The following is a 26,738-nucleotide window of genomic DNA, read 5'->3' on the forward strand; positions in this document are numbered from 1 at the left end:
TCTTAAAATTAAACTTAGAAATGTCAAACTGCTTCTGTCCTTTTCATATTACAATAGTAAGAAGAGGATACTCTAAAATTAGGTTGTGCTTAGAATCGGTGCCAGTGTGGCTAATTATGATGTACACAATCTCTAAACGAAACAACTTAAAATAACAGGTCTAGGTATAATATGACAGGGTTGGCATTGTTGCAAATCTTTAAAACTAGTTTTTTAAATATTTTTTTATTTTAAAATATAGTATAAACATGTTTTAATAATGTTTTAAGCAAATATGTTTTTAAACACTTTTTTCCAACCCTTGTGAATGTATTGCTATCTCATTCATAAATCCCTGCGGAAAAGGATATCACTAGATTTCACCTGAGATTGTATACTACAGAATTAGCCACAATATCCATACATAATTTAAAAAAAATTGTGAGTTTTAGTGTATTAAATATTGAACTTAATATGAAATTTTATTGAAATTGGTTTTATATATCAATCGAATAAAAATGGTTTTTCCCATCAATGGTCGGATAAAAAATGCGTATTGTGCCAATCGTGTTTTGGCTCTCGTAATTCACTTAAGAATATCATTATTATTTTTATTATAAAAATATAAAAATATTTTTATTAAAATTAAATAATTAAAGAAAATTTTTATAATAATAAAAAAAAATGTAGATTCTTTGAACATCCGAAATGTGTCTCAGCACCGCTTTTTGGACGCATATCGCCTTAAGTGATTAGTAATTAAAGGAGTATGTACTGTCACAAGAAGCATTGTACCTTAAATTTTTTATTTATTTATTTATTAAAGCTAAAATAAAAACATAATTTCTCAATAAGTTTCATGACTATTTGTTTTAGGATTAAAAAATCTGAAACTGACTGTTTTATTAAGCCTGTGTTATTTGGTTAATATTTCTGATGTGCGGAAACCGTTTTCGTTAATTTTTTCTTCAAATATTTTGATGATGTCATTAAACAGATAGAATTTGATTTGATGGTGATACAAAAATCTTGCAGAAAATACATATTTTGTGTATACTTGAATGGGCATTGTCTTTTCAAATTCAAATTACAGATTCTAACGGTCACCGTCGACAGAGTTGCCGGGTGACTCGTCTGTCCTTGCGTGATGACTATAAATGATTGTCGATGAGTGCGTGTTTCCATATACTCACGGCAGGATTCTCGGTGATGTGCACGTGTCCGTTGAGCAGCGGCTCGCCGGCGCCGCCGTTGGCCACGCGCGCCGTCTGTCACAACATCTGACACTTTATTACACCACCCACTGCTTATATCGTATTCTATTCAGGCACTCTTAACAGAGGACTCTCACTCTCAGTCACACTCTCCATACAAACGTAGTTTCATTCTCGTTTGAATGTTAAGCAACATAAGCCAAACTTTATAGACAAATTTTAGAAACTAATATCTGTAACTTTGGCTTGCCAGATTTCCGTAAAAATTTCTAGTTCTAAAATTCATCATCATCATCATTATCAACCCATCGCCGGCTCACTACAGAGCACGGAGTGAGAAAGGTTTTGGCCATAGTCTACCACGCTGGCCATGCGCGGATTGGTAGACGTCACACACCTTTGAGAACATTATGGAGAATTCTCAGGCATGCCGGTTTCCTCGCGATGTTTAGAAGTTAGAGGTACAAGTCACGGCGTACGCATGTTTGTGAGTTTTTGAGAGTGAATACAAATATCTAAATACATAAAAGGAAAAGGTGACTGACTGACTCACTGACTGATCTATCAACGCACAGCTCAAACTACTGGACGGATTAGGCTAATTTGGCATGCGAATAGCTATTGAAACATCCGCTAAGAAAGTATTTTTGAAAATTCAACCCCTAAGGAGGTGAAATAGGGGTTTCAAATTTGTGTAGTCCACGCGGACGAAGTCGCGAGCATAAGCTAGTAATATTATATGCGTTCGCGACGCGTGTGCAAGTCTGGATCCGCCTTTCTAGTTATACGTATAATACGGAACCTTGAAAAGGGACAATTTCCGCAAAAATCCTTCTAATCTAACCCTTTCAGTATGTCATTCAGGATATTCTCTCCGCAAGTCTAGTTCAACGTGATCAAAATTAATGTTGGAACCGGCATTATTTGTTATGAACTATGTATCGATTCAATTTATTCTACCTACCCTCATTTCGGAACCCTCTTCTTCGTTCCGTTCTGTTGTAGTTGTGTGTGTTCTACGCGACCTGGAATAAATATTTTTTTTATTCATTTGCAATATTTTTACATAAAATTCACTCTTCACCAAGCTGAACTTTGTGAAAACAAGACAGTTTACTTCCTTAAATGCGTTGAGCGATTTTGGGATGGGATAAACATCAAGGCCACGTCACCGACATGCAATTTTATTAGCTTTTCAAATTTGTTTCTTAACGCATAAGATTTTTTTAAGGCAGTTATGCTTTCATAGTTTTAAATTTTATTTTCTGAAGTTAAACATTGAGAGGGAGCAACTCTTTTTACGTGTGCATAGAATCAAATTTGGGGAAAAATTGCTTGGTTTTTTTCCCAAAACTGTGTATTAGTTTGAATTGTAAAGAAATAAAATAAGTACCGTTGCGGTGTGCGTTTAGCCTTAGCACGCCGCCAGAAGCACAGCGCACCACCTGCCACTGCGCACAGTGCACAAGCACCACACCCCAGTCCTATACCTGCACATCAATTACATACGCTTTAGTGTACATGAAATATACCTGTTGCCTTTACCAAATCGGTATACCATACGCCATCACCACGGACAAGGGATACTAATTTACTGCTTCATAAAAATGACTACCAAAATGAAAAGTATTGTGATAATCTAAATATATAAAAGGTGACTGACTGACTGACTGACTGATCTATCAACGTACAGCCCAAACTACTGGACGGATCGGGCTGAAATTTTATATGCAGATAGCTATTATGACATAGGTATCCGTTAAGGAAGAATTTTTCAAAATTCAACCCCTAAGGGGGTGAAATAGGGGTTTGAAATTTGTGTAGTCCACGTGGACGAAGTCGCGAGTATAAGCTAGTAAGTCATAGAACCCTACTCCTACCTCGATATCAAGTACATATACACTTTATATAAAATATGCCTATTTCCTTAACCAAATCAGCATACCATACGGCATACGCCGTTATTAGTCAAGGGAGGCAAATTTATTGCTGAAAAAATGGCCACTAAAACGAAATGTTTTAGGTATTATTGTAATAGGTTATAGAACCCCACCCGGCTATATCAGCACATCAATTTGTACATTTTAGCGTAAGATGTCGAACGATGAGTATTTGCTCAACCCTAAAAATGGAGAGGTAACAGAAATTCTGCTCTATAACAAGCATACATAGATCATACATAGATGCGTACTGTTATCCTCTATTCTGTTCTTCCGTTCTCTCTTTTTTGTTTTAGGAATATTATGTCGATTATAGGTCTTTGCACATTACAGACTAACACCGACTCCACTCTGACTCGACTCACAATAAAGTATGCAAATGTAAGCTTTATATCCTGCACCTTACGGTAATATACAAAGAACTTAAATGTTATTACCCAATACTTATTTACTTTGTTACTTACCCAATACTTATTTACAACACTCTTTCCTTTGCCTATTTAGTGGCATGTAAACTAGTGTACATGTAGTGTGTAACTGTGATTTCACAAATAATTTGAAAGCCGCTGGTTTTGCAACGATGTCAAGGTTAGGCCCAACTTACGGGCCCCTGGCTTTAAATATTATATATAGGCAAAACTTTTTTGTATTAAATGATTATTTTCTCGTTCAAACTAATTCTTGTTGTAAAAAACCGTGAACAGTGACTGACTCACTGTTTTTATTGGACTACGCCAGAAGACTAGCTTCATCATCTATTCATTCAGCTTCACCTACTCAACTATTGTTTCTCTATGGGTGTTGCTAGCTCGCTTTGCTCGCAAATTTAAAGTTCTAAATCTATAAAACGTACTCTATCTAATAAAAGGTGACTAACTGATATATCAACGCTCAGCTCAAACTACTGCACTAATCAGGCTGAAATTTGGCACGCAGATAGCTATTATGACGTGAACATACGCTAAGAAAGGATTTTTGAAAATTCAACTCCTAAGGGGGTAAAATAGGAGTTTGAAATTGTGTAGTCGACGCGGACGAACTTGCGGGGATAAGCTAGTCGTCAGTATAAAATGGGATGTCATATGTGTGTAGTGTGGTAAAGTGGTGTATGTGAAATAAACAAAATAATGTGCTAAAAGAAATTCATTTATTACCAGAAAATTAGCCCATAATGATGTTGTGTAGAAAAATACCTAAATAGTAGTAGTAGTGGTTGGGAGGTCGCTTCGGGATGGTGAGCGGGGTGGGGTAGCGGCGCCGCTCGCCGCCCAATGCTGTCACCATCACAAACACTGGGCCCGCGTTCAGGTTGTTCAGCTGTAACAAAAATAAGGGCTTCAAAGGGAAACGCCTATTCCTCAAAGGGTTTTTGGCAAAAGTACATCCAGCAGTGAAACTAATTATAAATTAGTTTCTAACTAATACTCACAGATTAAGAAACAAGCACTATTTTGGACATAGAACTCGGAGGAACTTTTATAAACCTTTTTGTATGTTGATGTTTTCCCTATAATGATTATTGAAATCATACATTGCCAAGATCGTCATTACGAGCGGAATTAGTTGTGTCTTAACTCTTAATTATGCCGTTATGTTACGCACAAACCGTTACGAGCAATGTTTCAGTCATTAAATAAGTTTTTTTTTGTATTCATAACATTGATGGATGAACTTTGGCCAAGAATGGGCGTTTTCCTTTGAATAAAGTCTCGTTTTTTAACTATACCACTCTCAGTACGCTTAGTATAAGATTTTACGTCTCACCAACGTTGCTAGAATTTGAGAGTCGAAACACAATAACGTCAAAGTAAAATGGATCTAAAGAGCCTTGAATTGAAGTCAAAAATTCAATGCCCCTGATTTTGATTTTGCAACGTTTCCGCTTGGAGCGCTAGCTGTAGATGTGTAGACAAACTTGAGTTCTAAAACAATAACTTTAAAATCCAGTTTACTATAACGCGGAAGTGATTCGACACTCGAATACTATCAACGTTGGTGAGACATAAAATCTCGTACTAAGCGTACGACACGTCCCTAGGGCTATACCAAAATTTTAGGCCTGTCTTTCTATGCAAAGCAATGGATGGATCCCTAAGGTACCCATAACTATTGACAGTAGCCCAGCTCTAGACTAGCGAGTGATTTTCTGCCACACCACTCTCAGGCCTATTCCTCTATGCCTAACATATATTAGCCATGCTAATCAGGACTAATATTCCCCTTTCCCCTCCAATTAAGCATAAAACTTGTGCTAGAAGTAGGTACGACAATAGTGCAACGGGTGGGATTTGAACCACCGACCTTTCGGAATTCAGTCCGCTATTGAGGCTCAATATATCATTGAATAGTTTCATGGTCATGAAGATGATCCCTCACCTCAACACTGGTGCCAGTGACGTTGACAGTGGCCCAGCTCTCGACCGGCTGCGTGATGTTCTGTGTGAACCTCACCACTCTCGGGCCAGTCCCGTTCCACCATACAGACACTCCCGAACTCGTGTAAGCGTACTTTAGATCTTTGTCCTCTGCAATGAAAGACAAATCTTTACATATAAATAAAAGGAGAAATTGACTTTCTAAATCAAATCAAATTTATTTTCTCAAAATGTGCTACACATAAAAGTACTAAGAATTTTAGAAATTCGATCCGAGCTGTGGGGAACTGCTGACGCCTAGCGTTTTGCCATGTTGGCTTTTTGTAAAACCTAGCACGGTCAGTCAGTTGTTCCCGACTACCGCGTAGACTGGTATCTTGTACACACCTATCTTGTATTTGTGTTTATAACTTAAAGTCAAAGAAATTAGGAAAGCAGTGATGAATTGGTGAACTTTTGTTTTTATTTACCCCGATAGACTGACAAAGGAACACGGCGCTATTGCTTGGTAGGCATCTCTTATTTAGAGCACATAGCCACCAACCATCTCCTAAACAAGCTCCTGACTGAAACTCCTGACTTGGATAGAATTTCTAAAATTCTTTCTTGATCGTGACGGGTCACCTAATATTTTTTATGTATTCATGCCACTGCCAGATAGGTAAAAGAAACAAAAGTAGGAAACCGAAATCAAATGTACTCACCTAAATTCCTAACTTGTGGTGGTACGTTAAGTATCGGGCTGTGTCCAAGAGGCTCGTATCCCGTCACCATTACAAATGTCTCCTCTGTCGGTTCAATGCCTGTGATCTAAGGACAAAAATTCAATTATAAAAACAATCTAAGAAAGATACACTTTTATTTACAAACTATGCCACACACTCTGCCCCTCCAAAACTTGACTATTAGAAACTGAAATGCTCTCTTAGTACTACAACTGCATAGCCTGTACCACCTCATGGTAAATTAAATTGGCATACCACATAGCATAGTTACAGACAATGGACGCCAATTTAAAACTCCATCAATGGTCACAACATTGAATTGTATTTTAGAAGATAAATATGACTTTACAGAATCGGTATACCACACGTTATCTCTAGAGACTAGGGTATCAATTTAAGGTTCTATCAATTCTACCTACTAAAATAAAATGTGTTATGATAGTAAGATGTGGATAACCACTTAAAATATTTTTATATTATACTGAGGAACATATAGTTTACCCTGAAGATGTTACTTCAATTCCAGTCAAAAAAGTGCTGTTGTATTTGGGGTCACAGGATTTGATGAGGAAGTGTGACGTAGAGGCAAACACATTAGATCGGAGACGGTCGCAGTGATACAGGGATATCAAGAACCTGCATAGCCTCAAAGTAGAAGAAGAAGAAGGTGAATGGGAGAGGAAAGTCGGTCATGCGATGGATCAACCAAATTAGGTCTGCTGTGCCCTATGGGCGTCACTTGCATAAGTAGACTAAGATTTTAAATAACATATAGAAGTGGAAACTTGTTTGAGAGCCTCAATAGCTCAACCGGTAAAGGAGTGGACTGAAAACCGAAAGGTCGACGATTCAAACCCCGCCCGTTGCACTATTGTCGAACCTACTCCTAGCAAAAGCCTGACGCTTAGTTGGAGAGAAAAGGGAATATTAGTCATTTTACATGGCTAATATTCTTTAAAAAAAAAAGTCACTTCACGACTGCCTAGACTGTTAGAACAAAGGAGAACTCACAAGTACAGTATTGCCCACGATCTCCAAAGCGGCCCACTGCTCGACTGGCAGCTTGAGCTCTGCGCTGTGGTAGACGGTGTACCGCGCCGGCGCATCGCTCCACGACACGCGGATTGTACTCGCGTTGATGTACTTGTACTTTAGGTCTTTGAAACGATGGGGTCCTGAGGACAGGTAATTAAATCTGTTTTATTAATTTACTCACAACGTTTACCAGTACCATTTAAGCAAGTGATATTTTAATCGCTTAAAACGCACATAAATCCAAAAAGTTAAAGGTCCCGGGATTGAATCCTACCATGGACCCCCGAATAGGACCAAAGTCTCAACCACAAAGCTATCCCTGCTTCACTGTTATAAGTCCCGCAAATTGCTATTGCGCTGGAACCATGTCTCATTAATATCGAAATAAAAATGTACCATCAGCTCGAAACTTTAGTCTAGTGCTGACGTCACTAAAATGGCGGCCACGTGACTAGCAATTTGCGGGACTTATACTGCAGAGAAATAGTGACTGTAACTAACTGTAATGCCCACATACCTTTAGACAGTGTGGTAACATAGTAAGGTGCAGTAAACGCCCCCCCGAGCGCCCTACCCGGGACTCGAACTTGCACTCGCACCTCGTATTTGCTATCTGGTTGTAGCCCTTCTATTTTTGTACTGGTCTCGTAACTAGAAAAAATTTAAAAGCACGTATAGAATTGTCATATCTTAATCTAGGCTCTGGGCGGTCCTAATGAAAGACCTATGAAACTTCGGCAGTTCTGGAAAAAGAAGTTTTTCTGCCGAAGAATCCTTCGACGGAGTAAACCATTATTTTTCGACTTTCCGTCTATCCTTCTCACGCTGACCAAGAACATTTATCTTGTGGTGTCTTCACACCGCCAGCGCAGTGTGAAACTCATGTCAAAGAAATCAACCAACCTTTCTTGACAGTCGTCGTTCCCGTCTACCCTCCTCACGCAGACCAAGAATGTGTATCTCGTGGCGTCTTCACACCGCCAGCGCAGTGAGAAACTCCTCTCACTCACTTCAGTCACCTCCAGGTCTTGAGGAATCACCTTCACTTCACTGTTTCAGAGACAAAGACAATTCTTTTGTTGATAAAAATACAGGGCGCGTAAAAGTCAAGGCTACTAATGGGGTTTTTACTATATTTTAGTGAACTAGTTACTAGATGATTGAAGTTTCGGTTTTACAAAATCCCGTTGAAACTCTTTGATTTCCCGGGATAAAAAGTAGCCTATGTCCTCCCCCGGGATAAAAGCTATTGCTGTACCTTTCGTCAAATCGGTTAAACGGATGAGCCGTGAAAAGCTAGCAGACAGACAGACACACTTTCGCATTTATAATATTAAAAAGTATGGATCTTGTTCGGGATCTTGAAATCTGTCAGAGAATTTACCCGATTTCCTGCATTGCAAACGGAAATTCAACAAAACACGTTATGAGATTTGGCACATACGATGTTATTTGGTGCAAACTCACGGTAAGATAGTTAAAATGATCAAAACATGGTAGTCTTGGAGACCAGACCCTCACCCGTCGTCGGTGTCCTGTCCGGCCGCGGTGGTGGACGTCCACGGAACCAGCGTCAGGTTCTGCTGCAGCCACTCCAAGGTCTTGGAGCCCAGCAGCCTCACCCTTAGTGGCTCGGATTCAGGAGCTATGACAAAAATAACTGTTTGTTAAAAACTAGCTTTTTCTCGCGACGTCTGCATAGAGTTGTAGAAATCCTGTTGAAAAACTGCCTCGGATTATAAAGTATCCTCATCGTATTTAGCCTGGAAGTTCCTCCAGGATGCTAATTAATCTCATCATCATCATCATCATCTCATCACGTCTACTTCTTCTCGAGTTGACGGTCACCTAAAACGGGTAGCCCAAAAAGCCGCAACCGCGAGGTTGTATCCTTCAGCTAGTCTCTCCGTCACGCTGATGTTCGGGTTTGAGGTACTTAGCCGTGACCTACGTAAACGCGTAGTTTCAGCAGACTGGTTGAGAGGCTGGTTGAGTGTAAGAAGCTATTCCTGGAGCGTAACCTAGGCCGGCCGTAATCATCACGTCTACTACTCGACATAGATGATCTTAAGTCCCAATAAGTATCTAACTCCTTACAAGAGATCTTATTTTTCCCATATTTTTATACGTGGCGGAGACGTGGACTTTGCAACTGGTCGAGAAGAAGATTGATGCTCTGGAGATGCGAATGCTAGGAGTCTCATGGACTGAACGTCTCTACACTCCAAGAGCTCGGCATTAAATAACGTATTTCGATGTTAGTACAGACTCGTATACTAAAGTTCTTCGGTCATGTCTCCCGGCGTGAGAGTGACTCCATTGAGCGTCTTGTAGTGCAGGGCAAGGTGGAGGGTACCAGAGGGCGAGGAAGTTCACCTACGCGATGGACCAACCAAATTAAGTCCGCTGAGGGCGGTCCCGTGCACGAATGTACCAGAATATCAGCTAGCAGAGAGAAGTGGCGAATGCTCGTGAGGCGTATAACATCTGCTCCCAAAAACGTCACTTCGTGATGACCACGACCACTCTGCCAAGGGTATTACGACGAAGAAGAAGATCCATGATAGATCTCTTGTAGGAAATTCCACACGCCATGGTCTTGACGCATTAAACCTGTGGCTCCCTGCAACTCGTTTGATGTCGCCTAATCCACCTAGTGCTGGGGGAGGGAGTCCCTGTGCTTCCTTGTTTTACAAAGAACTTTAAATACTTACCCATCAAAGTATAGTTAGTGACATGGGCTGCCAACGTGATGTTATGCTCCTGCGTATCCCCAGTTCCGTCATCAGGCTTGTACTGCAGGATCCACTGCACCACGCCAGGGGTCTGCTCTGCGAACTGCTTCCACGACACCAGGATCTTGTCGTCTTCCAACTTCGACAGCTTTATAGGCACTAAAAAAATATTGAAATTGTGAGGTTGAAAGTTTTGATATTTGTTTACTCCTTCACGCCACAATAATTTATTGCCAACTGATTTGGCAAAAATTTACTAAAACCAAGCTGATTTTAAGGTCTATGGCTAAAACTCTAAAATGTAATCTATTTTAACGTTTAAACTATCGTGAGTGATTTCCATTAATAAAATGTCGACTATGTCATGTCGGTTCCGCAATTTTTGATAGGTATGTATTTAAAATTATTTAGAAATTTCCTTGAAAAGTAGGTAAAAACACAGATAGAAATTATAAAATAATTATTAGATGCTATTGTTAGAATGAAAATCGGTGCTTGAATTTGCTCAAAATTGAGCGATCTAATTTAAGTCTTAGTTATAAAAACTCACCCCCTTGTCCCTGACACAGCACGCTTTCTGACATGTCGCTTGCAACATTCTTTTTAGTAGATGCTGGGATGTACGCACGAACCTGTTGCAAACATACACGAATATTATACAGGGTGTAACCAGAACGCTAGCAAAAACTTTGTGTTATTATTATACTTGCTCTGACTACGTAGTTTTGCTAGCTTTAAGTTTAATTGTAACATATTAAAAAAAATAGAATCATTTATGTATATTGGCGCCCAATATGGGCCCTATTTTTTTTTTGAGTAAAATAAGACTTTAAGACATGAATAGGTAGGTATATTACGGGACAAGTCGAGATAGCAATCGGGGTGGGGACGCCCCGCACAGCCCCCGCGCTAACCCAGTGCGGGCGAGCGCGGGTGACGTGCGGGTGTGCGGGGCGTCTACCCGCCTCATACTTCAATTGCCATCTCAACCTGTCGCGGACTATAAGTAAAGTTTCTTACTTGGAAAAGGTAGGGCGTTAACGGCTCTTTAACTTTAATAATTTCTTCGGTGTTGGTGTGAGGCTGCCCCGTGATTGCTCCACCGTGTTTATCTGCAAAATAATATACGCGCTGAAATTTTGGTGGTTGTCTTCTCGCGGCAGAACGATTTGCCCTCGGTAGTACTATCGAAACATCGAGTTAAATTAAAAAAATCAAAAATGTTATTGTTTTGAAATAATTTAAAAAAAATCATCAACTCGAAAGTGTGAGAAAAAATAGTAATTCACTAGACAAAACGTGAATAGTAGGTAGGTACATCCACTCGAACCGCGCTGCCAATAAAGTGAAAAAGTTTAGAGCAAAATAAGCTCTCGCGCGTAGTAATACGTCATAAACTAGCCTGCGCGCACGCGGTATTACTATTGGTTCGAGGTCTCATTCGAGTTTTGTTTTTTTGCCATTTATGACTAATATTTTTTTATATTTATAAACATAAAAAATACAACTATCAGCGCTAATATACACAGCGACACGTAATTCGCGCGTTATATTTTAAACTAAAGGTACAGATGATAAATGATGACTAGCGGTGTATATATACAACGTTAGTTTTGGTTATCGCAAAAACCGAAACACGTGTCGAATATTTTTACATAAAGAATATGAATACAAAATTTCAAAAATATTTAATGAAAATTTACGAAGTTACAAGCTTGTTGTGTTGAGTAGTTGTCATCGCAAAAACATGGTCACCCCAAGCTTGCGACTGTGAGCGAACGAGACGGCTGGCGTCGATCGTGCGCACTGCCGCGGCCGCTTGCCGTTCGAATCAGCTGGTGCATGGGGTCATTCAACTATGTAACTAAACTTGCAGGATTTTAAAGAATTTTTTAGCCAAAATATAACATGTTGTAAAAATGATTGCAATCGATTCTGAACAAACTACTTTTAGGTTTTGCGTACCCATACTAAAAATAACGTTGTAGACACACAGCTATGGATTGAGTCGATTTGCTGGCTCTCGAGAGTATATTTTCTCAGATAGTTTAAACCCATACAACACCAAAGCTGAAGTGGCACGTCTGCCGCAGAACCGATACCGCTGTGGTAGACGTGTTCTGGAGTGGAGACCGCGTATCGGCAAGCGCAGTGTGGGACAACCTTCAACCCACTGGACTGACGACCTTAAGAAGGTAGCGGTAAGTGGGTGGATAAGGAGGACAGAGGATCGTGTGGTGGCGCGCTCTTGGGAAGGCCTATGTCCAGCAGTGGACGCAAACATGCTGATTGATTTGATTTGACTTGACTGGTTTGAAAAAATAGCTCACCGGTGGGCGTGGTGTCGACGGTGTAGGCCATGACCTTCTCGGCGGGCGGCAACCAGCGCAGGGCCACGGCCGCGGCGGAGGCGGGCGCGCACGACACCGCACCCGGCGCGTCCGCCCCCGCGCCCGTCACGTTGAGGCGCGCCCACTTCGACGCCATCGTATGGCCGTTCCACGCGAAGCACTGGTAAACGCCTGTACCAACAACAAGACAATAATTTAAGGTTTTAATCAGTACCCGTAGTACAAGATTTTACGTCTCACTAAACCAAACCAAATTCGAGAGTCGAAATACTTCCGCGTTACAGTAAAATGGATCTTAAATGCCTTGTTTTAAAGCTCAAGTTTGTCTACACTTCTACAGCCAGCGCTCCAAGCGGAAACATTGCGAAATTAAAATCAGTGGCATTTAATATTTGACTTCAATTCAAGGCTGTTTATGTCCATTTTACTGTAACGCGAAAGTATTTCGACTCTCGAATTTGGTTACGTTTCTTGAGACGTAAAATCTTGTACTACGGGTACAGTACCCATAATATAAATTTAGAACCGCGATAGCTCAACGGTTAAAGGTGCGAACCGAAATCCGAAAGGTCACCGGTTCAAACCCCACCCATTGCACTATTGTCGTACCTACTCCTAGCACAAGCTTTACGCTTAATTAGAGGGGAAAGGGGAATATTAGTCAGCAATTAACTTGGCTTAATATTCTTTAAAAAAAATCGAAAGTGTGTTTGTTTGTTGGTTTGTCCTTCAATCACGTCGCAACGGAGTAACGGATTGACGTGATTTTTTGCATGGGTATAGATAAAGACCTGGAGAGTGACATAGGCTACTTATTATCCCGGAAAATCAAAGGGTTCCCACGGGATTTTTAAAAACCTAATTCCACGAGGACGAAATCGCGGGCATCAGCTAGTCTCTATATATAAAAGGAAAGGTTGACTGACTGATCTATCAACGCACAGCTCAAACTACTGGACGATCGAGCTGAAATTTGGCATACAGATAGAGCTATTATGATGTAGGCATCCGCTAAGAAAGGATTTTTGAAAACTCAACCCCTAAAGGGGTGAAATAGAGGTTTGAAATTTGTGTAGTCCACACGGACAAAGTTGCGAGCATAAGCTACAAAAATATAAAGTCCCTAAACGCCCATGCCAGGAATCGAACCCAGAACCTCCCACTTACAAGAGCACAGCGTACCACTGAGTACCAACATTCTGTACCTGCATCGTCAGAGGTAACTCCGCTTATCACCAACTCCAAGCGTTTACGATCCACTGAACTTCGTAGGTTTCTCTGAAATGGAAATCGAAAATTAATAAAACATTATTAAAATATGCTCCTGAAAAATACTTGTAAGTATACCAAGTAGACTCCCAAGTCAATGAAACTTTACAGACACGTTTTAGAAACTAATATATTATGTGTCTTTGGCTTGCCAGATTTCCGTAAAAATGTTTAGTTTTAAAGTTCATCATCATCATGATCAACCCATCGCCAGCTCACTACAGAGCACGGGTCTCCTCTCAGACTGAGAAGTGGTTTGGCCATAGTCTGGCCATGTGCGGATTGGTAGACTTCACACACCTTTGAGAACATTATGGAAACTCTCAGGCATGCAGGTTTCCTCACGATATTTTCCTTCACCGTTATGCTCGTGATACACATGCTAGTTAATGGCATGCTAGGTGCTGGCAAGCTGGCATGCCAGCCACTAGCAGAATGTCAGTGCGTGATACACATGCTTGTAACTGGTATGCCAGTTACTAGAAAGGCTCCGTACCGTGCCAGTGACGTGCGAGTTGAAGTTCACAAAATGAATATTTATGAAGAATAGAATAGAATAGAATAGAATGTTTTTTTTATTCATGTAAACTTTTTAAAAGTGCTTATGAATAGTCAGGTTTAATTTACCAATAAGAATACCATGAAGAAATAAATAGTGTTACAATACAACTCGCGATTATCTTAGTGAAGAAACTTTTGAAACAATGAATAGACACAAAAAAAAAATATGGAGAGAAATTGGATTAGTAGTAAGTCCCACTTCCCCTCAAGGGGAAAATCAAACGCCTTGCGATCTACTGGTATGCCATGTACTGGCATGCGAGCTACTGGCAGAACCTCGATACACATGCTAGTAGCTCGTTCTTGCTTGTAACTGGCATGCTTTTGTGCGAGCTACTAGCAAGAACGAGCTACTAGCATGTGTATCAAGGTTCTGCCAGTAGCTCACATGCCAGTACATGGCATACCAGTAGATCGCACGGCGTTTGATTTTTTCCCCTTGAGGGGAAGTGGGATGGGGGACTCGAATGCTAGCTACAGCACGCGAAACACGTCGTAACGTGTTTGCTAGTAACTCGCACATCGTACTACTACTAATTCAATTTCTCTCCATATTGTTTTCTTTTTTTGCTTCTATTCCTTGCTTTTAAAAGTTTGTTCACTAAGATAATCGTGAGTTGTATTGTAACACTATTTATTTCTTCATAAATATTCATTTTGTGAACTTCAACTCGCACGTCACTGGCACGGTACGGAGCCTTTCTAGTAACTGGCATACCAGTTACAAGCATGTGTATCACGCACCAACATCCTGCTAGTAGCTGGCGTGCCAGCTTGCCAGCACCTAGCATGCCATTAACTAGCATGTGTGTGTATCACGGGCATTTAAGCAAGTGATATTTAATTACTTAAAACGCACATAACTCCGAACAGTTAGAGCTTTCCAATGAGCCGGTTAGTTCTGTATTTCTATTGCCTCACCCGTCCAGCCAAAGTGAGTTTCTCTCCGTTCTTGTACCACGTCACATTCGGCTCTGGCCTCCCAGATGACGTGCAGTTGAACCGGACGGTGCTGGCTCGCGTCACGTCCTTCGACACCGGCGGCAGAGTTATCACGACTGGCTGTGTCAGGGTAACGTTGAATGTCTGAAACAATGCAACACAAAATCTATAAATCCATACTTCCATACTAATGCGAAAGTGTGTCTGTCTGTCTGCCTGTCCGTCTGTCTGTCTGTCTGTCTGCTAGCCTTTACGGCCCATCCGTTCAACCGATTTTGATGAAATTTAGTACAGCTTGCATCCCGGGGAAGGACATAAGCTACTTGTTATCCCGGAAAATCAAAGAGCTCCCATGGGACTTTGAAAAACTTAAATCCACGCGGACAAAGTCGCGGGCATCATCTGGTAGTAAAATAAAATTACCCACCTTTGGGCTTCGCCGCAGTCGGGTAAAAAAGCCGTGAGGTGTCAGAAACGAAGCTTCTCATAGTTGTTATACTTAGTCCAAAACCAAAATGCCGGCGATTGCAATCATCGGCTTCTGCCTCACAAATCTAGTATTAGTCTCTATTGGTTAATAATTTTGCTAAGCCACAAACAGAAGCACTCAGCAACACCATGTCGTCTGCGTAACTGACGTTGTTGAGGCATACGCCGTCAATATGACAACCGACATGAGTGGTGCTAAGCGACTCTATCAGTGCAATGCATGTGCAATGACATATAGCTTAAAGAGCTTAGGGGAAGTTAAGCCTCCCTGTCGTACGCCGCACTCTAACGTATATGGCTGCGAATAAGTTTCGGACCATCGCACGACATTGACCTGGTTTCGATACCAATATGTATTTGAAGATCCTAGTAACTTCTTCGGGCAGTCCGGTATCTTTCAATTTCTGCCATAGGATATCGTAACTTACCAGGTCAAATGCCTTGCTAAGGTCCAGAAAACTGGCATAAATATGTTATGCTTTGTCTGTCCGAAATCCGAATCTTGGCAGAAAGACGCCTTGCGACGTGAAATCACATCGCATCACAGTTTTTTTTTGCGTCAGGAATTCGCAACGCACTTTTGTGTTTCGGCCCTTAGCCCGCTATGTTTTATTGCTTGGACCACACGATCGCCAGAGGCGTCACCCTCGTTACGGTAAATGAGCTACCTATTTGCTTTGTAAGCGGTAACTACATTTTGCTTTTAATTTTAAATCAACAAAAATTCGGGCAAGTATAAAACATTTCGCAAAATTCTTTCAGGGTTCCACACCCGAAGGGTGCCAACGGGACCCTATTACTAAGCCTCCGCTGTCCGTTCGTCCATCCATCCGTCCGTTGTATCTCGTGAACCGTAAAAGTTAGAGAGTCACAGAAAGTGTGCTACGTCGCAATACGCGATCATGCGCAAGCGTGCTGCGTCCATGATGAGCAGGCTATTGAGTAGTACCAACACTCTCTTCAGCGCATTGGCCGTGAAACTGGACAGTCCTCTCTGGAGGTGCTGGAGTGGTGCGCACGTAGGCGCTAGAAGGCTCCCACGAGCTTTGTGAATAGTTTTTTACAATTAGTTTTTAGTTAAATAGGATTAGTTGTTAAGTTAAGCTAGTAATAAGTTCTAACATAGGTTAAGTAGTTTGATTGTTTTTTGTACTAACACACAATTATTAGTTGATACGCCTGCAATAAAAGTTTATTATTTCTATTGCCGCTATAACAACAAATAATAAGAATTTCAAAATGGCCGCCATGAAGAAAAAGTGTTATTTCATGTACGATGGATGACTTTAGCTCCAATTTTAGCTGGTGTAGAGATAAATACCTTAACCATGTCGAGGTAGTCCTCAAGCGAGCAAGTGTACACGCCCTCCTGGTCGTACTCCAGGTTGTTGAGGACCAGCACCTCCTCCGTTGTCTCCAGCTCACTCGTCTTCTCCCCTGGAGGTGTTAGCTCCCATCTTATCTGGAATAGAATATACGAAATTATGAAGAAATCGGCGTTTAATTTAAATCCAGTTATATTTAAAAGTTAAAGCTGATTAGTGCTTACCTTAGGTCTAGGCCAGCCTGTCACAGGGCAGGGTAGGACGACCCGGCTTCCCCTGGGCACCGCGATGTTCTCCTCCACCCGAACTGGTAGAAACGATGGCTCTTCATCTTTCGAGTCTATGACAGTCACTCGACCTTCCGAGCTGGTCCGACTTTTGTTTACGTAGGGGTTGGTTGCTATGCACCTGAGAAAAATACAAAATATATTCAATTTTTGTCGTACAAGTCAAAGATACCTTATAGGCATCTTCTATGCAAGCGCGCTCCATCTTAGGCTGCATCATCACTTGCCACCAGGTCTGATTGTAGCCAAGCGCTAGTCTACAAATTTAAAAAAAGGGTAATTTGATTGGATTCGTGGATTCGTATAATTATAATACATACCTGTATGATCCAGCATCTTCGTTTTGCACATCTGTGATTAGCAGCTCGCTCTCCAATAGGTAATATCTGAAATGAGTTAAAAGATTAAAATGCAACTCCAGAAAATCGTCCAAAAAAATGATTTATTTCTTGTACGATGGAATGGAACCCGTCGTGTCTGAGTCCGTCTCGCACTTGACCGGTTTTTTTTAACCGACCGCAACCAAAGTTACTGCACTCTGTTTAATATGGATTATTCAAAAAAAAATTGGTCAAACAAAAAGAGCTTTGTTAAACCTACCTTTGATTTTGTGGTAAAGGCCGGCCATCTCTTAGCCAGGTTATGGATGCTGCGGGACCGGAGCTGATGCGGCAGGATATGGAGGTAGGCTGGTTCAAATAGGCTGTCGTGTCCGACGGTGGGTTCAAGAACTGCTTGCCGATATCTGGGAATTAATGTCAGGAATAACTCAACGGGTTGCGAAGCTGAAGTGGCAACGGGCAGGGCACATAGTTCGAACAACCGATAGACGTTGGGGTCCCAAGGTGCTGGAATGGCGACCTCGCACCGGAAAACGGAGCGTTGGAAGACCCCCCACTAGGTGGACGGACGACATCAGACGCAAGACCGTGGCGAGTGGAAGTCCCTACAAGAGACTTACGTCCAGCAGTGGACGTCTATCGGTTGATGATGATGATGATGAATGTTAGCAAACGTTTTTAGGGTTTCGTACCTCAAGCGTGCCCGGGATCGAACCCCCGACCTCCGATTAGAAGGCGGACGTGCTAACCACTAGGCTATCACAGCTTCAAATCTTTAGTTCAATTGAAATAATGAAGTTCCGAAGCTGTTAATAAAAAGAATGTACCTACCTACCTAAGAAAATATTGTAAGGTCGAAGAAAAAATAAAACTAAACAAAATTTTTTTTTTTCGACCCAAAACAAAAACGGACCTATTCCATACATAGAGAAGGTCACATGTTTACGGTATTTATTTTACGCCTAACTTATTTGGAAAATTAAACAAGGGTTGGATTGCGTTGTCATGAACAAATACCTACTAGGCCTCAGTCAATTTGAGAGAATCAAATAACTTTCAATGATATAACAATACGTTTTACAGGTACCTACAATTACAGTAAGTATAAGTACGCGACAGGTCGAGATGTCAATCAGGGAGGGAACGCCCCGCACACCCGTACAGCCCCCGCGCTAACCAGCTGCGGGCAAGCTCGGGAGGATTAAACCGAGAGTTGCCTCAGAGCGATTACGCACTTTACATCCGTCATCCGAGTTCTCTCCGTCACGGCGGTTCGGCGGTTCACTCATCCGATCCGAGTCCGTGAAAGTACGTTGCTTTTTGTTTTGTATGGTTATGACATAATTATTATGTCGTAGATATTTTTTATATCCGTATTTTCACGGACTCAGATCGGATGAATGCGTAACCGATGTCACTCATTCTATGTCAATGCTCACTCTAGTTCACCCTGCCTGTATTAGAGAATAAAGTCAGGACTTCAGTATTTTGAAAGACGAAATTCCTAAGTAGCGCTCTTTATACAGATCTCACCTACAAACATTTTCCTTCACGGTTCCATCACACTGGTTTTTGCCCACTTTCAAGTGCACAGCTTCTGAGAAATGTAATTTTGTAGAGCCACGACTATGAAGGAACACCGTTAGTTTTCTAGAAATTCGCTATTGACTGACTGACTATTGATTGAGCAGATGATTAATTTCGGTGCTGTTATTTTAAAGGAAAATATTTCTCTTGTTATTTGGACAACTGAAAAGGACAGTAACATAGTAAGAGTTATTAGATAAGAGAATAGAAAAAGAGAGATATAAAAAATAGAGATATAAAAAAATCTTGAGCGTTTTTTGTACAATTTAATATACACGTTAAATACAATTTAATATACGAGAATGGATGGATTTCCTATGGATTTCGTCGTTACGAATTTTGTCCCTCTGAGAGATACCCAACATAGCCCGCTCCATTGCGCGACTTTGAACTTGTGGACAAGGCCAACTGCCAGTGTCAACACTAGATATATGTCATCACAAGTAGGACACAACTACTCATTAAAGACTTTCGTCTTTATTGGGCTTACGATAACATTACAATCAAATCATGGATCAAATGAAAATTTAGAAGTTCAAAAATACTTTAACAATTTATTTAGCCAATTTAAAGAAAAAACTCATTAAAACCGCACTTAAATTCTTCAACGTTTGAAAATTGCTTTTATATGTCACTAGCTTATTCCCGCGACTTCGTCCGCTTGGACTATACAAATTTTAAAAAGAAAGGATTTTGGAAAATTCGGAAATTTTCCAAAATCCTTTCTTAGCGGATGCCTACGTCATAATAGCTATTCTGCACGCCAAATTGTAGCCCGATCCGTCCAGTAGTTTGAGCTGTGCGTTGATAGATCAGTCAGTCAGTCAGTCACTTTTTCCTTGTATATAATATATAGATTTATATGGTGTCAATTTTTCTTATGCTCTGAACCGTGCCATCAAAAAATGCAACATTTTCAAAGTTCCGTTATTATTCCCCGTGTAGCGTGCATACTCTTTGTAAGACAAGCTTTGTTCACCGGATGCGGCCGTCTTTGTCTAGCCTGCATTGTGGTTTTTTCCTATTCTTAGAGCTGTGATTATTTTGCGTTTTACTTTCCTTCGGCTTTTATGTGCGGTGTAAAGGCTTGGACATAATATAGTCGGGCTCTCCGAGGCACGGCGGAAACGAAAAGGCCAATTTTTATTTTATTTTATAGACTTAACTAGCTGATGCCCGCGACCATGAAAAAAATTACGTCGATCCGTTGCTCCATTGCGATGTGATTGAAGGACAACCCAACAAACCAACAAACCCACAAATCAACCAACAAACACATTTTCGGTTTTATAATATGGGTACTGATGAAAAGTGAACATTTTACACCACACTTTTAGACCAAAACACTAGATAAAAACTGAGACTGGTGTTTGCAATTTGCAGCCCCAATAGACCCGCAGTTTGTGCTAGTGCAAAGATTATCGACCTTATACGATTTATAGATTTAGACTTAAATTTTTAAACTTAGATTTTTAGTAATTAAGAAAGTCTAACCATTGCACATGGCCAGCATGCCCGTGGAGACCCGTGCTCTGTACAGTGCCGGCGATGGGTTGATCATGATGATAACGATGAACAGTTTTGACTGTAACTTATACATCTTGAAACAATACTAAAAGCAACAAACAGTTTTATAGGTTGGAGATAATTCTATTGTTTACCCATACCGCTGGATCCAATTACGCTGTCCATTAACTAGCCTAATTCGTTCTGATGCGCCCTCCGAGGCGGCAGAGGTCGGCTCAGCCTTCGCATACAATCGAGGGACTGAAAGATCAACATTTGCCCTGTTTCTTATCTTTACTCTGACCTTTATCCGAAATTATCCTCAAGTCCCGAAAATATCCTCAGAAATGAGGAGACCCATTGAACAACCTTTCTCTCCACGTGATCAAATCAGAAATGAGCAGATCCGTAGGAGAACTAGAGTAACCGACACAGCTCAACGGGTTGCGAAGCTGAAGTGGCAATGGGCAGGGCACATAGTTCGTAAAACCGATAGACGTTGGGGTCCCAAGGTGCTAGAATGGCGGCCTCGCACCGGAAGACGCAGTGTTGGAAGACCCCCCACTAGGTGGACGGACGACATCAGACGAGTCGCAGGGACCCGGTGGATCAGGCGGCGCAAGACGGTGGCATGTGGAAGTCCCTACAAGAGATTTATGCCACAATATATATGACTTCCACATGCCACTGTCTTTTCGATTTCAGGGAGGTGGTGGGTTGTCCACCTAGTGTCGCGCACGCGTGGCACAGAACGAGGAGCTGCTCTGAAGTGCGGCGTCGACGACGCAGAAGAGGACGCGGAGAGGGGGTGGACGAGGAGGAAGGAAGTGAGGAGGAGGAGGAAGATGCGACGAGCACAAAGGAGGGGAGCGAGAGCGAGGATTAGACAGATACGCAATGACAGGAGAGGATGTGGGTAACAGGAGACACCACGAACGGCGACGGGAATCTCCCGTATTTGCGACGTCTGCCCCAGAATGGGGAGAGTGACCTGATGGGGACAAGGAAGCAGAATAAAAAGAACTTATAGGGAGTCAAGAAGGCGCCCCGGGAAAGAGCCATCGAGCAAGTACCGAACGGGCGCCCTCCCGCGTTTCGACCCATATAACTGCGAGGGTGGTGGGTAGTCCACCTAGTGGACGGATCTTTTTACACTGCGCTGGGAACCTCTCTCATTAGGTACTCTAAGTATAAAAGGTCACGAGTTACGAACCTCAGCAATAAGAAAAACAGCGCACAGAGAGAGAGATTGCTTTCAAAATATACTTGATAACAAAGTACTCGTTTTAATTATATGCGAATACTTGTAGTGTACTCGGAGTTTGTAGTGTTTCGATCAAAGGGAGTATCGATTGAGGCCATTTGAGCCTCGAGTGGCGTTTCATTAGTTTAACCTTAATTAGATGCGGCTTAATTGATGCCACAGTTTATTCATGCCTCTTACGTATCAATATCAAAAGATTTTAGATACAAGTCCCGCAAATTTGCTAATGCACGTGGCCGCCATTTTAGTGACGTCAGCACTAGACGGAAGTTTCGAGCTGATGGTATATCTTTAAATATATAAAAGGAAAAGGTGACTGACTGATCTATCAACGCACAGCTCAAACTACTAGACGGATCAGGTTGAAATTTGGCATACAGATAGATATATAACGTAGGCATCCGCTAAGAAAGGATTTTTGAAAATTCAGGGGATGAAATAGGGGTTTGAAATTTATGTAGTCCACGCGGACGAAGTCGCAAGCATAAGCTAGTTTTTAAATTACTTAAATATACGTCAAATGACGTCAAAATTACGTCATTTCGATGTTACTGAGACGGTTCCAGCGCAATAGTAATTTGCGGGACCTATACCACATCAACTTTGTAATCCCTTTTCGAATCTGCTCATGATTCTTCTGATTGTGATCACAGAAAAACTACGATCACATATCACTCTCCACTGCTCAATACACATGCATATATCTATCCCCTATTATAAATGCGAAAGTGTGTTTGTTTGTTGGTTTGCCCTTCAAACACGTCGCTAAGAAGCAATAGATCGACGTGATTTTTTGCATGGGAATAGTTAAAGACCTGGAGAGTGACATATGCTACTTTTTATACCGGGAAATCACAGAGTTCTCACGGGATTTTTAAAAATCCACGCGTACGAAGTCGCGAGCATCAGCTAGTCTATATATAAAGGAAAAGCTGACTGACTGACTGACTGACTCATCTATCAACGCACAGCTTAAACCACTGGACGTATCGAACTGAAACTTGGCATGCAGATTATGACGTTAGGCATCCGCTAAAATAGGATTTTTGAAAATTCAACCACTAAGGGGGTTTATGGGTTTGAAATTTATGTAGCCCACGCGGACGAAGTCGCGAGCGTAAGCTAGTTTCATACATAAAAAAACTGGCCAAGTGCGAGTCAGGCTCGCGCAATGAGGGTTCCGTACTACAGTCGTATTTTTTGATACATAAAAATAAATTAAAATCTGTTTTAGAATGCAGAGGTGAAGACCTTTCATATGATACCCCACTTGATATAGTTATCTCACTTCGAAAGTTGAAAATACTAATTTTTGTGTGATGTAACCACAAATTCACGGTTTTTAGATTTTTCCCCTAAAGCCAGCTATAAGACCCACCTACCTGCCAAATTTCATGATTCCAGGTCAACGGGAAGTACCCTGTAGGTTTCTTAACAGACCGACAGACAGACAGACAGACAACAAAGTGATCCTATAAGGGTTCCGTTTTTCCTTTTGAGGTACGGAACCCTAAAAACCTCATTCTGAGGGGAGACCCGTGCTCAATAGTGTGCCAGCGAAAGGTGGATATGATGATGATTGTACAAATCATTTAAGATGTCAAAGATAGCACAACCGATCAAGGAAAGATTGATTGAAGTCAATGTTTTGGACCGTTTCATTGGCCTTAATTAGGCAGACGACTAAATGAGGACATAATTTATTCATGCGCAACTCTGTGGAACCAAAATGCATTTAAGGACTTTGATGTGCAGGATATTTGTTTATTTATTTTTATTTTTCATGTACCAAAATTGTAGTTACAAAGTAATAATAAATTAAGTTACATTGGAAATGCTTAGCTCTAAACAGAGATATTATGCATGTCGACATGATTCCCAAACACAAAATAATAAATCCTTATGTAGGTGTATTAAAAAAGATTCCGACGAATTGAGAACCTCCTCCTTTTTTTGAAGTCGGTTAAAAATAGAAACCAACTGACTGATATATCAATGTAGGCTCAAATTACTGTGTCTAGAAACTTTTTTCCATTTTTAGTATTAGACGCAGCCGAAATGCGTAAATTCTAACTTAGAGTAACTTCTGCAGATTTTTTTATACGTTATAAAATTGAAAAATATTTGTCGTTTACGCATTGTGAAAACATTAATCGCTTTCTGTTGCAGCGTGAGGTAAATAATTAATTATGTTAAAAAAAACCGGCCAAGTGAGAGTCAGGCTCGCGCAATGAGGGTTCCGTACTACAGTTGTATTTTTGCGACATTTTGCACGATAATTCTAAAACTATGATGCATAAAAATAAATAAAAATCTGTTTTAGAGTTTACAGGTAAAGCCCTTTCATATGATACCCCACTTGGTATAGTTATCTTACTTTATAAGTTGATATAGTCACTCACTTCGAAAGTTGAAAATACTAATTATTAGTTCATGACCACAATTTAATTTTTTTTGTGTGATCTAACCCTAAATTCACGGTTTTTTGATTTTTCCCCAAATGTCAGCTATAAGATCTACCTACCTGCCTAATTTCATGATTCTAGGTCAACGGGAAGTAGGTACCCTGTAGGTTTCTTGACAGACAGACAGACAGACAACAAAGTGATCCTATAAGGGTTCCGTTTTTCCTTTTGAGGTACGGAACCCTAAAAATAATAAATATCTTTTTTTTTATTATTCTCTTTACTGCCGCTACACAAAAAATCACGTCATTTTATTACTACAGTCCAAGACCCTATTGCTAAACGAAACCCAGAGTCACTACTAGTCTGTATAAGTACAAAGTAATATCTTTTATGCGTATATGCGCTTGAATAGATAATGCCCAATCATCGTTAGTGGCATTAGCTTAGCGGCGTTCTGCTGAGTCAGGATATTTTCATTAGGCCCCAAATCATTTTAAAGAAAACATATTTTTGACCGATTTCAAAAAAACGGGCCAAGTGCAAGTCTAGCTCTCGCACCGAGGGTTCTGTACTACAGTCGTATTTTATCGTCATTTTGCAAGATAAATCAAAAACTATTATGCATAAAAATAAATAAAAATTTGTTTTAGAATTTACAGGTAAAGCCCTTTCATATGATACCCCACTTGGTATAGTTATCTTACTTTATAAGATGAAAATACTAATTATTTGTTCAAAACACTGCTGACAGACACCCTTCGGGTACGGAACCCTTTTTTATTTATTTATTCAGATACAAGTTAGCCCTTGACTGCAATCTCACCTGGTGGTAAGTGACGATGCTGTCTAAGATGAAAGCGGGCTAACCTGGAAGGGGTATGGCAGTTTTTAATAAACCCATGCCCCTTTGGTTTCTACACGGCATCGTACCGGAACGCTAAATCGCTTGGCGGCACGGCTTTGCCAGTAGGGTGGTAACTAGCTACGGCCGAAGCCTCCCACCAGAGAATACCGATAAGGTCTCGTAGAGCATAATGCCTTAAGTGTTAAGTAGGTATTTAAGTAAAGAAAAGTCATCGTTTAAAATGCTCAAGTCGTAAGGAAGCCTCAGGCCGCGTAAAGTCTAGATTTAAAGTAAGCTTGGCTCACTAAAATAGAGACATAGGTCTGTCTGCTTATCAATCTTAATTTTGCAACTATTGTGCAATGTAGAGTCAAAAATGCTTCCAGAAAACAATGCAGACAACGTTTCAGTGACGTCAATCGACGCTTTACCAACATCATCATCATGATCAACCCATCGCCAGCTAACTACAGAGCACGGGTCTCCTCTCAGAGTGAGAAGGGCTTAGACCATAGTCTACTGGCCAAATGCGGATTGGCAGACTTCATACACCTTTGAGAATATTATGGAGAAGTCTCAGGCATGCAGGTTTCCTCACGATGTTTTCCTTCACCGTTAAAGCAAGTGATTTAATTACTTAAAACGCACATAACTCCGAAAAGTTAGAGGTACGTACCCGGGATGTATCTTAATGAAAGAAACAGAAAGATTTTCCCAATTATCTAAAAAAGATTGGGTTTCAATAATTGAATTAACAATCTTCATCCTCGTGTCATTTTAATTAAGGAAAACCAATTTCCCTGAGACTATCGCGATTTCTAATAAAGTTAATGATCTCAGTGATAACTAAGTAAAGAAAATCTGTGACGATTGCATTGTGAAATAAACCTATTAATTCTTAATTGATTCAGCGACAATTAAAGTAATTTGGGCTTTTCAAAAGTACTGACAGTTTCTACGAATTTCTATCTAATCAGGTCATCGAATTAGAATTTAAATTCCGCCGTCGATTCCTTTTGCTAACAAGCGGTTAACCCCAAAAAGTAGTATTTGAGTTATCGCCAAAAACATTGGAATATTTATAAAAACGGCAGGGTGATTACGTATCTCGCGACAGGCTTGCGACAGGCGTAAATCTCGCGATCATTGCTGTCAAACGTCCGGCTAGAGAGAGACAGCAATAGCCACAAAGCAAAATAAGAAGAAGAAGAAGAGAGACAGCAAATGAACTGTCGGATTGCTACTGCTGTCGCGTTGCTGTCGCTACTGCAACGTTTTACGTAATCACCCCGCGGATGTTTCTGGAAAGTATACCTACGCAGGACCAAACTAAAAACTACAGTTTACCCAAAAACTTTGGTAAGGTAGCGTGCTTTTTTAGAAACATTCGTTTTATTAAAACCCCTTCTCATTCTGAGAGGAGACCCGTGCTCAGTAGTGAGCTGGCGATGGGTTAATGATGATGATCCCGCTTTAGAAAGGTATATTTTTTGTATTAAAAATGATATATCCGGTTTTTAGAACTAAATGTCCGGCCTAATATAGCGCCGAGTCCGGCTTT

At 40.9% G+C, this 26,738-nt stretch overlaps 1 protein-coding gene across 1 annotated transcript in view; it reads right to left on the reverse strand.

Moving 5' to 3' along the window:
• Nucleotides 1-26,738, reverse strand: part of LOC117986174 (protogenin A-like) — a 130,095-nt gene that overhangs the window by 9,999 nt on the left and 93,358 nt on the right. The window contains exons 4-23 of the mRNA XM_034973014.2: nt 17,828-17,972; nt 17,548-17,613; nt 17,165-17,348; nt 16,937-17,077; nt 15,106-15,270; nt 13,560-13,632; nt 12,334-12,525; nt 11,024-11,115; nt 10,554-10,635; nt 9,983-10,162; nt 8,790-8,913; nt 8,172-8,318; nt 7,786-7,919; nt 7,245-7,408; nt 6,213-6,318; nt 5,510-5,658; nt 4,327-4,450; nt 2,587-2,683; nt 2,158-2,218; nt 1,173-1,247 (exon numbers count right to left, since the gene is read on the reverse strand). Of these exons, the coding sequence (XP_034828905.1) occupies nt 1,173-1,247; nt 2,158-2,218; nt 2,587-2,683; nt 4,327-4,450; nt 5,510-5,658; nt 6,213-6,318; nt 7,245-7,408; nt 7,786-7,919; nt 8,172-8,318; nt 8,790-8,913; nt 9,983-10,162; nt 10,554-10,635; nt 11,024-11,115; nt 12,334-12,525; nt 13,560-13,632; nt 15,106-15,270; nt 16,937-17,077; nt 17,165-17,348; nt 17,548-17,613; nt 17,828-17,972 (2,501 nt within the window). The remainder of the gene's footprint in view (nt 1-1,172; nt 1,248-2,157; nt 2,219-2,586; nt 2,684-4,326; nt 4,451-5,509; nt 5,659-6,212; nt 6,319-7,244; nt 7,409-7,785; nt 7,920-8,171; nt 8,319-8,789; nt 8,914-9,982; nt 10,163-10,553; nt 10,636-11,023; nt 11,116-12,333; nt 12,526-13,559; nt 13,633-15,105; nt 15,271-16,936; nt 17,078-17,164; nt 17,349-17,547; nt 17,614-17,827; nt 17,973-26,738) is intronic.

The sequence above is a fragment of the Maniola hyperantus genome, chromosome 10 (genome assembly GCF_902806685.2).
Source record: "Maniola hyperantus chromosome 10, iAphHyp1.2, whole genome shotgun sequence".
Taxonomy (NCBI): Eukaryota; Metazoa; Arthropoda; class Insecta; order Lepidoptera; family Nymphalidae; genus Maniola; species Maniola hyperantus.